This window comes from Periophthalmus magnuspinnatus, chromosome 22 (assembly GCF_009829125.3).
Source record: "Periophthalmus magnuspinnatus isolate fPerMag1 chromosome 22, fPerMag1.2.pri, whole genome shotgun sequence".
NCBI classification, from domain to species: domain Eukaryota; kingdom Metazoa; phylum Chordata; class Actinopteri; order Gobiiformes; family Gobiidae; genus Periophthalmus; species Periophthalmus magnuspinnatus.
In genome coordinates this window covers 17,953,121-17,969,250 of record NC_047147.1, presented here as the reverse complement: position 1 = coordinate 17,969,250, position 16,130 = coordinate 17,953,121, and the positions used below count along the sequence as shown (strand labels likewise).

General features: G+C 38.1%; 1 protein-coding gene across 1 annotated transcript in view; it reads left to right on the top strand.

The window, feature by feature from the left end:
* Nucleotides 1-16,130, top strand: part of LOC117390458 (protein unc-79 homolog) — a 59,150-nt gene that overhangs the window by 41,655 nt on the left and 1,365 nt on the right. The window contains exons 34-49 of the mRNA XM_033988200.2: nt 414-530; nt 1,225-1,327; nt 1,409-1,549; nt 1,684-1,722; nt 2,578-2,690; nt 2,767-2,852; nt 3,155-3,328; nt 4,979-5,047; nt 5,134-5,244; nt 9,407-9,511; nt 11,227-11,304; nt 11,425-11,514; nt 12,272-12,447; nt 14,461-14,644; nt 15,234-15,437; nt 15,986-16,063. Of these exons, the coding sequence (XP_033844091.1) occupies nt 414-530; nt 1,225-1,327; nt 1,409-1,549; nt 1,684-1,722; nt 2,578-2,690; nt 2,767-2,852; nt 3,155-3,328; nt 4,979-5,047; nt 5,134-5,244; nt 9,407-9,511; nt 11,227-11,304; nt 11,425-11,514; nt 12,272-12,447; nt 14,461-14,644; nt 15,234-15,437; nt 15,986-16,063 (1,868 nt within the window). The remainder of the gene's footprint in view (nt 1-413; nt 531-1,224; nt 1,328-1,408; nt 1,550-1,683; nt 1,723-2,577; nt 2,691-2,766; nt 2,853-3,154; nt 3,329-4,978; nt 5,048-5,133; nt 5,245-9,406; nt 9,512-11,226; nt 11,305-11,424; nt 11,515-12,271; nt 12,448-14,460; nt 14,645-15,233; nt 15,438-15,985; nt 16,064-16,130) is intronic.

Genomic DNA, 16,130 nt, shown 5'->3' with positions numbered 1-16,130 from the left:
GACTCAAACTAGTACTAACCCACGACTGAACCAGGCTTATACCAGGACTAAATCAAGTCTAAAACAAATCCCAAACAAGGTCAAACAAGTACTAAACTAGAACTAAAGCAGGTCTAAACTAGGACTAAACCAGGTCGAAAGGAAGACTAAACCAGGATGCTAAAAATACAACCTAAAAACAATACAAAAACAAGCAACCACTGCTCTAAAGTTCAATGAGTCCCACTTGACATTGATAAAAGGTATAATTACCCATGCATTCAAATTACATAACTTTATTCACACAGTATACATCACAAGGACATGTTTTCCACTGTCCTTCCTACACCCATACGGCCTGTACATTCACTCCTGGTACACTCTGCTTTCATGGCCACTGCTGTATTGTCTGTGTCTGTGTGTGTGACCTCCAGCTCAGTACCGTGCGGTGAAGAGGGGCTCTCTGGGAGCTTTGACCATGAGCCAGCTGATGAAGAGGCAGCTGGAGCACCAATCCAGTGCCCCACACAACATCAGCACGTGGGATACAGGTGCGTCATAGTGCCCTAGGCACTGCACTGCAAGAAACAAATGTCCACATGGTTCAGAACATTCGTCTTGGAGGTGGAATATTGTCTGGTTTAGATGTGTTTACTTATTACTATGTTTTTTGTTTTGTTTTTATTACTATGTTTAATTTACTATTCACAGTGCAGTTAAAATATTAGGTTAATCCTTATGCCATAGTTTTGTTTTTTATATCTTGATCATTTGACCTTTTGTCAATGCTGCTTTCACCAGCTAAGAAACATTGTAGTAATAAATCAAACATTTCTGGTGCAGATCTTCATTGAGGTGTGGTGTGATTACTTTGCCAGGAATGTTCCACTTTAAGGCATTAAACTTGTCTGCTGTAGCATTTATTCAACTACAATTATTGTCATCGCTAAAAATATCTTGAACCGCAGAATCTGACTTATAACTTTGCTATGTGGCGTCACCTGATAGATTTAATGTCATACTGGTGAACATTCCAGACAAAGCTATAACATCTCCATGGAGACAAGAACATGACAATTTACATATTGTGCATTTTTTTTATATTTCAAGTGCTAGTTTCATATTACACTAGCTTAAAATAAGAAATAAGTAAAATATTATGTTTAAAGGCATTTTTCCAGTGTACAGTTCATTTGAATACCAGTGAGCGTACTTTACATCTCATGCATTTTCATTTGGCTGCAGGCCCTACCAAAACCAGCCTGCTCTCCGCCCCCAGCACCGTCAGCATGTTTGTCCCCGCGCCCGAGGAGTTCATCGACGAACAGCCCACCACCATGTCTGACAAGTGAGCCAATCAGCTGTGACCTCACCGCCCCCCACAGAAAAATGTTTGTGATTGTTTCGGGATTTTTTCTTTTTCTCACAGGTGCCGTGACTGTGCTGCCGTCCTTGAGGAGTACGACGAGGAAACTCTTGGCTTGGCAGTGGTAGTTTTGTCCATGTTTATCCATCTAAGTCCTGATCTGGCTGCTCCCATGCTCCTGGACATTATGCAGTCCGTGGGCAGGTACAAGTCTAACTCTCCGCTCGCAACAGCCTACATTTTCACAGTACTTGAGTGTGAATGAACTCTCATAACTCACTCTCAGACTCATGAATTATTCAGGCTCAAATGTAACTCGTTGCTGTTGTTCATTTCAGGTTAGCTTCCAGCGCCAATTTTTCAGGACAAGCGGAAAGGTATGAAAGAAAGTAGCATGCAGGGTAGTATTTTAGCATGCAAAAGTGTGAGGTGAGTGGTGAAAACTTGATACTATTTGACTAAAATGTATGTATTTTTGGAGGCACAATTTGGAGAGGTCTACAGTCCCCCAATAAATCCATTTGTAGAGTAAAAGAATAGACTTTTTGTGTGGAATGGCAACGATTAAAAGTCCATACTGATTGTTTTTAAGTATGGAAAGTTTTGTTGGGTTTTTTTTGTTTTTAAATATATAATGAAATCAAAACTCATGATCAATCTACTCTTTTTGATCACATCGCTGAGTCCTAGCTTCAAATGGCATCACAACATTCTATAGGTTTATAAAATTCAGTTAAGATGGGGGTACATGGTCATTATGAATAGTACTGTTGTAATTGTAAGTCATTAGTATGATTTATGTATCATATTGTTTAGCCAATTGAGAAAAATTGATCTTGCCTCCCAATGTGATGAGAGTAACATCACATTTTAAATATTTACCACCAATATTTTTTGTCATTGCAAGACATTGATCTAATTTTACATCATTTGGTCTTTGGGGTAATTAGACATGCAAAAAACAACTTTTATATTTCAATCAGTGGAGTCAACGCGGGGACAAAGGGGTCTGGGGCACAGAATTGAACCCTCTTCCTATTAATTTATATTAGAGAGGGGCTATTTGAGGCTTCTTCCCCCAGGCCCCCAAATTTCTGTCGATGGGCCTGATTTCAACATAACAATTATTTATTAATCTGTTTATTAATTGTGTTACTATGAAGTGCTAGCAATTCCAATGAGTGTCTTTCTGTCTCTCTGTATGAAATATGTGGTCTGTTTTTCTCTTTCAGCATGTTGATTCCAGGAAATGTAGCAGGCGTAGCTAAACAGTTTCTACGCTGCATGTTTCACCAGCTGGCCCCCAATGGAATCTTACCTCAACTTTTCCAAAGCAACATCAAAGGTTGGGTTAGAAAACATCTCCCAGTCGCACATGTCAATTATTTTTTCAATGTATATTTTATGTTTTGATTTTGTAGATGGGAGTTTCCTCAGAACCCTTGCATCCTCGCTCATCGATTTCAATGAGCTGAGTTCCGTGGCTGCCCTCAACATGCTACTTGAGGTGGGTTTTCAAGTCTATTACCAGTAGGTGGAGCTATTGTCAAAGCTGAGATTGCAGTGTTGCCCATGTATCCATAACAAACCAGTACTAGGCTGAGAAAAACCTGCCGATCCCTGTACCACTGTGCCAAATTACTGCTAATGCTAATCAAATCAATGACACAGTTACCAGCCCACTGATCCGTGACTCTACTGCTACTGCTCTCCTCATGAGCTAAGTGATTGATCCATTTTGAATGATCAGTTATATGGAAAAGTCTTGTATACATTCGCCTTATATAACTTCGTCTCTGTGCCCTCTAGGGTTTAAACAATAAGAAGAGTCTACCAGCAGGGAGCACTATGCTGCACTGTCTGGAAAACATCGCTACTTTCATGGAGGCGCTCCCCATGGACTCCCCTAGCAACCTGTGGACCACCATCTGCAATCAATTCCAGACGTTCCTCACCAAGTTGCCCTCCGTGCTTCCTCTTAAGGTACACACTAAGGAGTCATACACTTAGTCATGCTCTGAAATGCTTTTAGTGGTTAGAGCGGCAGGGAATGGTGTCCAGAAGTGTCCTCGTTGAGTCTGATGCAAAGCAGACTGGAAATTGTAACTGATTTCACAGGTTTTTTTTATTAAAATGTTTGTATTTTAAAACAAAACAGCACACGATAAACACATTAATACCAAACACGGTGTAAAATAAAAATATTAACATAAAGACACTTGCACGCTTAGATATTCAGTCCTCTTTATTATCCTCTCTTTTCATATTTTCAAGCTAGAAGTGTTACATTCTTTCCATGTTTTCAAAATTAGCCATTGGTCCAGTACTTATCACTCTAACAACAACTATTTATTGAGATAAGGCACTTGTCTATTGTCCCTCAGCACACACACATTTTGGGTGTAGGGCTGAATTTGGGAAAAATCACTTTTTTTTCAGATTTTTCTAACAATCATTGTCATTGCGGTTATATTTGCAATATATGTTTTAACAATAGGATTCTGTTCAAAGTTCACATTTTAAATGCTCCCAGAAGAATTGAACAGGACTGAAATATGAACTGACAAACTAATTACTAATCACATTTCAGAACATGTTTGTTCAGCTCTAAACTACAGGGTTAGCATTTTATATTTTACACAGGATAAGACCAGAGAATTAATTGTTTATGGACAGAATTATGGTACTTCAAAAATTGCAGTTTTTGTGATTTGTTAATCGCGCGGTTTTTGATTTGTTTGCAATTACCATATTTTCTGGATGGAAAATGCATAATAATGAAGAAAAAGACACATATATCGCACTAGACAATAAGTCGCATTTTTTGGGGAAATTTATTTAGCAAAATCTGAGACCAAGAACAGAAATTTTATCTTTAAAGGCAAGTTATAATAATAACAATACAATGGAGAACAACAGGCTGAATAGCATTATAACACACTAACTTAACACATTTATATGTATTCAGCTACATGGCAGCAAACTGAATACGTGTCTGGTATGTTAATGAAAGATATTAAAGGTTAATCAGATATCTAAAGCATAAAAAACAAGGTAACAACTTTACTCTCGATCTCACTCCAAATCTCTAAATCCATTGAATTCTTCATCCTCTGTGTTGCTTCTGAACTCCATCAACTCCTGAAGTAGATGAAGAGCCTCTTCTGCTTCCACTTGGCTGTCATACTGGTACACAAGCCTCGAGTGCCCTTGCGCAGTTGTCAGTGTGACAATAACAAAGATGTGAAATTATATATTTGAATAATTTCACATATAAGTCACATCTGAGTACAAGTCGCACCCCCGGCCAAACTATGAAAAGTGTGACTTATAGTCCAGAAAATATGGTAATCTTGCAAACCAGCTAACCAGCCCTCCATGTACTGATACTTTCCTCAATATTGGAAAAAACAGGGCAATTTTATAAAGCATGTATCACAGAAATAACTGTGGCATTTTGACATTTCCACATATAATTGCTGCTAATACACATTTTATGAAACTTTAAATAACAGCTATTACTTTTGACCTTGGTTATGTTACTGCTCTAATCAGTTTACAGCACATTCACTGCACTCAAATGGTTATCCCATGCACAATCATATTTTATCATTGCATTCTCTGTTTTCCCAGTGCCCCATGGACTCCAGTTTGCGGATTATCATTTGTCTTCTGAAAATCCCCACCACGAATGCGACCAGGGTACGTGGAGAATTCATTTTAAATATTGATCCATCCAACTCCCTGCTGCTGCTAGCATCTCAATGTTGTTTTGTGTCCACACACAGAGCCTCCTGGAGCCCTTCTCCAAGCTGCTGAGCTTTGTGATCCAATATGGCACTTTCAGCCTCTCCTACCTGGTGGAGCTGTGCGGCCTGTGCTACAAAGCTTTCAATAAGGTATGAAAGTCACACAGTGTTGCCATGATACTCACATTTCAAACTCGATTTCGATACTAAAGGAAAGATGTGACACTTTGATTCACATTTTGATACCACAATGATGAAAAAAACGCTTAGACCATAGATTGTAATTTGCACAAAATAATAGCACTTTCTTTAAGTTACCATGTGGTTCTATACAAGTGTTGATAACGTTCGAGATTACGCTAAAACTGTTCTAGATAGGTCTCCTTTTGTCATGTTTATGGGATTTTTCAGTATCGATAATTGTTAAATTGATTGATTTTCGATATTGAGTTTAGTATTGATTTGTATCTGATTTTCAGTGTATTTATTTGCACGATAAATGTATATTATTTAAAGAACCTATAAACTGACTTTTTAGTTTAAATTCTTTCCTCACCAAAAACATACCTGTCTTATTGTTCATTCACACATCTGGTTACAATGCTCAAATTACATTCAGTACAATGTTAAATCCCAGTTTGAAGCTTGCAGCTGTTGTTTTAGCCTTATCACTCAGCTACATCAGTCCCCAATGTTCCAGCACAGGGACAGGCCTTGTCTTTTCTCACGGTGTTTTTGAATGCATAGAAATCATGGCTGAATTCTTTGTATTTATTGTCCATACTGTTTCCTCATCCTAAGCTCACTCAGTTGTATTTTGATTTGTTCATGCATGTTTGAGCTATATTATCCTGCATTTGAGGCTTGAGTGCTCAGATTATGTCTGTTTTCACATACCCCTATACCCGCCCACAGTCTTTTACCCAATTAGCGATTCTTTGATAAAGTTCAGACACAGCCAACAGCAAAGAGTAATTTCTGCAGTTTTGAACAAGAATGTCATGGACCCATTTTTTGTTTTTTTTTAGCTCAATATAGCAGTTTACAATGAACAAAATGTAAAATAATAGTTATAGTGATAGTTTATCATTAAAGATCCTATATTATGTAAAACTGACTCTTGTGAGCTTCAAGCCATGTTATAATGACTCAAAAACATACCCGGAGTTGTGTTTTGTTTCATTCACACGTTTGAGTAACCTTTTATTATTAGTCTATCTACAACTACCTTTTTATCTTTAGTTCAGTAGAGATTGCCAAATCCAGGGCTGTTCACCTTGTTCACACGGTGTAGGAAGTTTAAAGACATAGTGGAGCCCTTCCTGTATTACCACATGACATCATAAGGTGGAAGGTGGAGTGTTTTCAGTTTGAGAACAAAAACTCAGCCTAAATATGCAGGGTTTGTGTGTTAAACATGTGCGAATGAAACAAAACACAACTCCGGGTGCATTATGATGAGGAAACAATGGTATAACCTAGATCAGAAAATACCGTAATATGGGCCGTTTAAAAAAAACGGGGGAAAAAATTTAAAAATCTTAAAACACCAAAGCTAAGGTGTCCAAAAGAAGTTTATAACCCCTTAACGATGCACTTTAAACATCTTAATAGCGTCATTACTGCACCATTGAAAGTGATATAGAGAGGTTAAAATGCTGAGGTCCCTCTTGCCCGCCGTTATGTCATCGCTCTTTTAGTGTCTAACTGGTGCCACAGCTCTCATCCTTCCCAGATATGTGGCCCATGATTCAGGAGGCAATCAGGGCCTATTGATTAACATGACTAGTTGGTGAGCTCAGGTGCAAGATGTATGGTGCATTCTGGGACAGAGATGGAGCCGGGACTGTCTGTTCCGCTGGGCCAGATGGATACAGGGTCCTCTAGCACTGTCAACACACCGTGCTTTATGTCTCCTGCACTATTGATCTTCTGCACTTAATTTCGTGCAGTTTAATATCTGCTTTTCTGAGCCTACACCACTATGAGCAATTGTGTTTGGTTAGAGGCTTGTTCGCTGTGTTTTATGTAGAGAAGGCTGAGTTCACGTGGCATCACAATATTCATTCTATTTCTATACTGTTTATAGTTAAAGGGCCCATATTATGTTATTTTCTGATCTATGTTATAATGTTGTTTCCTCATCAAAAACATACCCGGAGTTGTATTTTGTTTCATTCACACATGTTTAACACACAAATCCTGCATATTTAGGTTCTTTAGGTTAGTTCTTCTCTCAAACAGAAGACAATCTGTTGCACCTTGTGATGTCATGTGGTAATACAGGAAGTGCTCCATTGTGTTTTTAAACAATCGGTGCATTTTTAAAGTAAAGTAATAGTAATCTTCTTCAGCAGCCTTGGAATTGCCAACTTCATTGTTAACTTCAAACCTACCGTGTCATGACATCACAAGGTGGAACAGAGCATTTTGAGCTTTGGAGAGGTAGACAGCCCAATAATGCAGGATTACTCAAACATGTGTGAATGAAACAAAACACAACAGCAGGTATGTTTTTGATTTAGGATTAAAGAGTGAATTTTGCGTATTCTTCAAAAAGTAGTGCCATTATTCAATCTAATAAAGCCCTATTGCACAACTTTTATCCAAATATAAAAAGATTTAATTTGTCCTATACATTTGTTTTTTTTTAATTGCTCTAAAATCTTTGAACTATATTCATTCTTTCTGTGAGTGGGCTTGCCTCTCCACAGAGCTGACTCATGACTTGGCTTGGTGACGTGTGATTGCTCTACTGAAAAGCCATCTGGAAAGTTTTTTTTAATTTATTTTTTTACTAGACCATTTATCACAGAAGTTAACCACTAGCCAACGGCGCTAGGGTCCTGCATCTTAAGAATAGGTTATGATTTTCTATTTACTCACGCGCCATGCTCCATTAAGTTTTAATTATAAAGCGGCTTGCACAGGTATACAACCGCATAGCCAGAAATGTCAGTGTGATCTGCAGTCTTTGGCACTGGTACCCTAAACCTAATAGAAGCACAATATAGTTTTGCTAGAATAATGAAACGTAATTATAAACAATAGAATGGAATTGGAAAAGTCTTGTATTTTTATGTAAAATGTCAGCAGTGGGCGCAAGGACTCCAGCTGCTACTGCATTGAGGAATGAAGTGGACAAAATCCTGCAAAATCAGTGAAGTTGGTTAGTTAGTAGTGATTATAATGAAGGTTGTGGGGCTTTAAAAACACAGAGGAGCGTTTTGAGCAATCAAGAGGAGAGACTAATTATGCAGGATTACTCAAGTGGATGATACAAAGTAAGAACATGAGAGCAATGTGTTTTTGTGGGGTTTTTTTGCTGCCCCTAATCACAAAAAGTTAAGCCAATGAAGAAAATGTATTTAATTTTAATAGTCTAAATATTGTTGCGCCATTTTTAACATTTTAAAATATTTCACATTTCTCATGTCATTCTTAGATATCGCGATAAAACATAAGCATGAGTTAATGATGCATTCTCCGGTGTTAATTGGATTTAAAGGTGACTTATAGAACTTTTCTGGTGAAGGGTCACCACCTACATTACTACATGGTGATGTTAATGCTTTGTCTGAAATGTTTCACAGTGCAGCATTAAATGTATCCTTTTTTTTCATGGAGATAAGCAGATGGCATTACCAAGGTAGGGTCAAGGGTCTCATTTATAAAGCGTGCGTTCGTACAGATCTGCAGAGAGATGACTTTGCTCACAGTAATACATGATTTACACGATATTTAAGCAACAAAAACACATGTAAATATAATAATATAAGTTTAATGCCATACTGTGGAACATTCCAGGCAAAGCAATAACATCTCTATAGAGACCGCACACCAGAAAAGTTACATAGTGCCCCTAAGTGGATATTTTGAATGTGACAGTTGTTGTTGTAGTACATGCCACTATTCACCAAATGTATTATCTATTTGTAGATCTAAAAATATCTTAAGCACATCACATTGTCCTGGAAGATGACAGTGCTGTAAACAGGCAGCTCGCTTTTATGTGGATGGCATGAGCAAAGAGTGCAGTGTGTCCCAGGGGAGAGAGGGAGGAAGGGGGGAGGGAGGAGGGAGGGAGGAGGCAGTCTGACAGCCCGGGACTCGCCTGGGACTCTGGAAGCTGAGATGCGGACTGGCCTAAATCTACTTGTCTGTCCGCCTGGTTCGTCTTCCTCTCTGCCGCTGCTCCCCCCTCTATCTCCCCCCTCTGTTCAGACGACTGACTTTGAACATGGTATGAGAGGGGGAGAGTAGAAATGGAGAAGCAATATCAGTAACTTTGTCTCTGTCTCGTCCCGTTCAGGAGAGAGATAAGTTCTACATGTCCCGCATCGTAGTGCTGGAGCTCCTGCAGGCTCTCAAGTTCAAGTCCCCCCTGCCCGATACTAACCTGCTGCTGCTGGTCCAGGTAACTGTCTGCTCATCCACACACATTATGTAAATTAGTTGTGTTAAAATTATTATTTTTTTTACATTATAGAAAAGATACATATATATTATTTCATTCATAAATGTTTGATTGTTTTCATATATTTTTTATATTATTTGTAAGTTGTTGTTTTTTAAGTTATTGTTTTTTTTCCTACCTGGTGATCAGCATTCCTTAATTGTCATGGAACAATCCGTGTGATGTAGATCCATTTGATTGGCCCACTAGTTTTGCATGGCAACGATTCAGATAATTCAGTCCCGCCCAGTTTTACTTCTGACTGATACTAACCCGCTCTTCTGCTGTTTTGGCATTTACATTTACTTCCATTTATTTCAGTGGATCTCGCTGATAAAATGTATTTAAAAATATCTTTGTCATCTATTAATAACTTACCATGAGTCCTGTGCAAAACAACACAACCTGAAAAAGGCCTACATTTTAATATTTCATTTATCTCTATTTATACAAGGAGAGCCTAATGAGAGAACCAGACTCTATGAGCTGTTAAAATACAGAACAATACAAACAATACAATTAACTACATAGGTCAATTTAAAACATTAAAAACAGGAGCAGCTGTGATTATAAATGTTTATCACCAGATTATTAAAGTGCATTTGTGGCATCAATGTATCCAGTTTTGCATGGTCTTGAAATATATTCCATTTTTGGGAGGCAAAATAACCAAAATCTTTTTTCCCATTTCAGTTCTAGTTCAGCCAGTTTTTAGACATAGAAAATCATTAAGTCTTGTATTAAAAGTTCCCCTATCAAAGTTCAACAAACAAGTGAGATATTCAGGCAGTCTATCAAAAAGTCCCTTATAAATACATTTTATACAGTTTTGTTCTCTTCTGACAGACAGTGATGGCCAACCTACTTTTTCAGTTTATAGTGATGGGTTTTAAATTCACCTGTTATGAAACTAAGGGCTGAGTGAAAGAGTCTGAAGGTTTTAAAGTAGAGGCTGAAGTCTGCATTTATATTATATCTACATAATATAGTACAGAAAGGTAGCTTGCACTATTTCTTTTCTGTAATCCAAAGGGATATAGGATTTGTTTCTATAATAAAACAATAATTTAGATTATAAAGATATTTATAGATGGTGACTCTTTTGATCAATGTAACAGACATAACAGACAATGTCAGTAGTCATGGCTACTTCATGAATAAGGTGAATGGGGGTTACATTTATTACATAATCATATCTCAAAGCGATGACAGTCTCTGCGTTTCAGTTAAACATTTTAAATCATAATTTATATTATTTCAGAAAAACTGTTCGGTTTGTATCACGTTGAGTAGAAGGCTGTTCCTTTTTGTTGCACATTGTAATTTGCTCAATACATTTCAAGAGATTAAGAGATAGGGTCCCGAACATTTGACCAGGCTTGGGACAAGCACTTTGAAACCCATGGATATTTGTAAGGCTAGGAAGGGTTAAAGTCCTTTGTTTTCCATTTTTGGCCATTTAAAATAATCAGTTTTAATTACTTTAGCAATTATTCATCATTGTGAAACTCTTTCTGGCATCATTTTGTCCCTAGTCTGTTTTGACTAAGCACAGTAAGCAGGTATCCCACATTATATAAGCCTTACTTCATTGCTCTTGTATCTGATAAATCCAGCTGCTTCTTGCTGCTCAGACACAGTTACCTCACTTACCCTCTGCTCGTGGCTGTCGTCAGTTTGTTTGTGCAGATATTGGAACCCGACTAGCCGAATCCACCATCATCCAGAAGCACATGATCTCCACTCTGCCGGGGGTAAGGCTTTACTGTTTACATCTTATTATCATCCGCCTCATAAAACAGCAGGAGAACAAAGATGGCCGCCCCCTGTGTCCTGCCCGTGAGCCAAAGCAACTGTTTCTGTCTCTCTTCCAGTGCACCACCGCAGCCATGGAGTGTATGAGGCAGTACATCAGTGAGCTGCTGGACTTCATCGCAGATATGCACACACTAACCAAGCTCAAGGTACTGTTTTTTTGGGTTTTTTTTTTACTATTGTAGACTTATGTATTTGGCTTGAGTAAAAATACAGTTTAATTCATATTTCAAGTTAAATAATCTGCTAAAATTAAAGTACTTCCTGCATTTGTTTTTTGACTGCTCAATTTTTGAACATGTGTACCCAAGTGTATTGTGATTTCTAAGCCAGATGCCCATCCTGTTGCAATCAGCCACATAACTATGAAATAAAATCTAGTATTGAACTAGCCATTATGGTTTATAGGAGGAATGCACCAATCCAGCTTTTTCAGTTCCAATATTGATTTCGATTCAATTGCTTTAAGTATTTGCCGGTACTCGATATCTGCCGATACCAGTGTAAAGACTAAAAAACTGCATTTATTTTCTGGAGAGGTTTATTTCTGTCCTGTGAATGTGACTTTTTAGTATTGATACCTGCTCAAATGAGTATCTAGTTTCGATACTAGTTTTAGTATCGATTAATATCTGATTTTTGATTCTTTTGGTAATGCTATTCTCAATTCAAATTTGATTATTTTCTCAACCTCCACTGACACCAATCTGAATAACATTGAAACACATAACATCAAGTATGTAATTGGCTTATTAGGTAATCAAATGTAGTTATAGACCTACTACGCAAGCAATAATCAATATAATAAAAAACGTACCATTTGAATCATTTTAACAAATACAGTTACTTAATATGTAATAAGGTTTATTTATATTTGTCTACTACATGATCTCTTCCATGACCCAGAGCCACATGAAGGCCTGCTGTCAGCCCCTACACGAGGACACCTTTGGGGGAAACCTGAAGGTGGGGTTGGCTCAAGTGGCTGCCATGGAGATCAGCAAAGGCAATCACCGCGACAACAAGGCTGTGCTGCGCTACCTGCCCTGGCTCTACCACCCCCCCTCCACCATGCAGCAGGGGTGAGTTTGTTTAGCTTTTAAAGGGCCTGTATTACTCTATTTTATTTTATTTTTTATTTTTTTTATTCTGTGTTTTGTTTCATTCACACATCTTTAACACACAAATCCTGCATATTTAGGCCAAGTTCTCAAACAGAAAACACTCTGTTCCAACTTGTGATGTCATGTGGTAATACAGGAAGTGCTCCACTGTGTTTTTAATTCAATTCAATTCAATTCATTTATTTTTGTAACGCCCAAAATCACAACAGCAGTTGTCTCCATACACCTTCACTAGAATCATTTGGATGATCCCAGCCCTGAAATTCCCAATCTATATTGAACTAAAGGTAAAAGGTAGCTTGAAAACTACCACTATATGACATCATGAGGTGGAACAGGAGATGTAGAGATGGAGACATAGACAGACTAGTAAATCAGGATTACGCAAACTTGTTAATAAATGAAAACACAACTCCAGGTATGTTTTTGATGAGGTGTAATAGCATTATAACATGGCTTAATGTGCAGAAGAATCCATTTTGTGTAATATTAGACCTTTAATGTAGTGGCTGAAAGGGGAGACACATATGAACAGATAAAGCACTATTAGGGCACATTTAACACGTTGGGAGATGATATGTCAATGAATGTGGTGTGGCGTGTGTGATATGGACAGGGTGTAGAGTTTCTATTGATAGTGATTATAGAAGATCTAATTCATTCATCTAAAACAGCACGAGCTTAGTACAATGCAGTGTGTGTATTATTGATTTGCGTGTGCAGAGAAACAGCAAGAGAATATTTCCAAGTGATTTTGTTGGCAAGATAAATGGGAAAATATGAGTCTAAAATCAATACAGAAGACTTGCATGCATACTTGAACTGTTTATGTGGTTATGGTAGCCTATATACTTTGAAAATGTGTCGTTTTTGCAATACTGTATCATGGATCACCTAATCTATTTATTTGAGATGATAGGAAACTAACCTTGTTTCATTCATACGTTTATAATCCAGTTTGTTAAAGAGGGGGTATTCTGCTTTTCTTTTTTTTTTTTTAGGTTTCTGCCATGTCTCATCAAAAACATGCCTGAAGAGGTTTTAGCATGTTTGAGTAATCTAGCAATCTTTCTTGGGCACGATTTGAACCCATTTAGCTATAAGTTTCTGTCTGATGCTTAGCCTACATCCCCCATGCTTCCACACAACGCTCTGAAGGGGGAGTGACTGAGCAAAGGAGGGGAGACTCAGAGCATCAAAAATGATAGTGAAACTTATAAACCAATGCTCGAATATAGCATTTTCAAATCAGTGATCTAAATATGTTTTGTGTTAGCAGTTAATGCCCCATAGAAGTAAAATACCCCGTCTTTATGGCTGCCACCCCCTTCAGAGCTAAAATTTGTTGATAACTTATAAACTGCTCCTCCTTTAAAGTCCATACAATAGATTTATTCATATGACTTCATTGTGCAAATAGTCTTTTTGTTGGGTGGAAGTCAAATTTGAAACAGAAAACCTGTTTTTAGCTTAATTTTCATGACTACACTCCCCAGCAGATGGACAGTCCTTATACTGGGAATCATTGCAAGAGAGAAAATAAGAAAGTAGAACATTTACATTTAACCTTTTTCCATGCATGTAGTGTATCACAGTGCTTTTCAAAATGTGTGAAATGCGTGATTAATACATAATACGACCTTTAACTTTGAGCTGACCCATTAACAGTTATGTTCAGATCTTTGAAAATCAGTTTCAATTTTATCACAATTCATGTACACTTATTGCCTTAACATTTCCTTTAAGACGGAACTAATGTCAGTGCACTTCTCTGACTGGTCAAGTTTACCTGTCACTCACTAAGAACCTTACAAAGACTGGTCAATAGGAGAAGACAATGAGGCAAGTCCCTTAATTTGAGTTGAATTAAACAGAGAAGCACTGAATCACAATCTAACGAGTCGAATCACATGGTTCTGGTTTGGTTTTGAGATACCTATCGTGCATAACCAAAGTGTTTTGTGTGTGCAGGCCAAAAGAATTCATCGAGTGCGTGTCCCACATCCGTCAGCTGTCCTGGCTGCTTCTGGGCGCTCTGACCCACTGTGCCCTGCATCAGGGCTCCACCTCCTGCATGCCCATCCCCCTGGACGCAGGCTCCCACATTGCAGACCATCTAATCGTCATCCTCATCGGATTTCCAGAACAGTCCAAGGTCTGCCAACTTCCCCCCTTAGAGGCTCTGAAGGAGGGATACCCCAAATGAAATTTTATATGCAGCAAAAACTATTTGGAATATTGACATATTCACACATGTTTGAGTAAACCTGCATTATTGAGCTGTCTGCATCACCAAAGCTCAAAATGCTCTGTTCCCCCTTATGTTGTCATGAAGTGGTAGTTTTCAAAGCAGCAGTTAATGGGGCTGAATTTTTCCAAATTATTCTATTGTATGGAGTTTAAAAACACAGTGGAGCCTTTCCTGTATTACCACATGGCATCACAAGGTGGAACAGAGTGTTTTCAGTTTGAGAGAAGAACTCAGCCTAAATATGCAGGGTTTATGTGTTAAAAATGTGTGAATGAAACAAAACACAACTCCATGTATGTTTTTGATGAGGAAACAACACTGTAACATAGTTCTGAAAATAGTCTAACATGGGCCCTTTAAGACACCATTTGGAAAAACCTCTTTGGTATTGTTACATTAGGCATTTCTTATGATATGGATTTTGTGTTAAAATATCAAATAATTTATGACCCCCAAATCCCTCCTATAACTCACTTTCCTTGTGTGTCCATAGACTTCAGTGCTCCACATGTGCTCGCTCTTCCACGCCTTCATGTTCGCTCAGCTCTGGACCATCTACTGCGAGCAGGCGGCCGCAGCCCCCTCCCTACAGAACCAGAACCAGACTGAGTTCTCCTCCACAGCTATCCTGACCGGCCTGGAGTTCTGGAGCCGCGTCACCCCCAGCATCCTGCAGCTCATGGCCCATAACAAAGTGGTGAGCTTTTCTTCGTCTGCGTATAGACCCTTTAAAAATGTATAAGCAAAAATGTGTAAATTCCAGACTGAAGGTGGCTGGAAGCCAAAGTGAAATGGAATGTGATTTAATTGGGGAAACTGAGAGTAACCATAGAATATCACAAAATCTGAAAAACAGTAATAATAATACTTGTAGTAAACTAAAACGTTTACTACTAGTAAGGAGTTTGGCTTGGTTTAAAGTATTATGCAAAATCAACTTTTCTGAAATTTCTATCATGTTATCATGTTATAATGTTGTCCTCTCAAAAACATGGCAGAAGTGTCTTTATTTTTTGTTACAAAGTAGTCCTAGGACCGTCAGCATTTAGATCTGTTAATCAGTTAATTATTGAAGCTGTATTATGTCTGCTTCATTTTGCCTCCACTTGCCTCCATTTTGGAATGTTCATTCTGCATGACATAAGATTATAGGGCAGGAATTCTGTGTGTGAAATCTGAGGAGAGGAGGATGTATTTACGCCGGGGAGATGATGCAATAGCCTGATGTGTTCTGTTTCTGTTCAGATGGTGGAGATGGTGTGTCTTCATGTTATTAGTTTGATGGAAGCCTTACAGGAATGCAACTCAACTATTTTTGTCAAGGTTTGCTATTTTTGGTTGTACTTGCTTAGTCAATACTTGCGCAATACTTTAACTTACTTAGCGATAT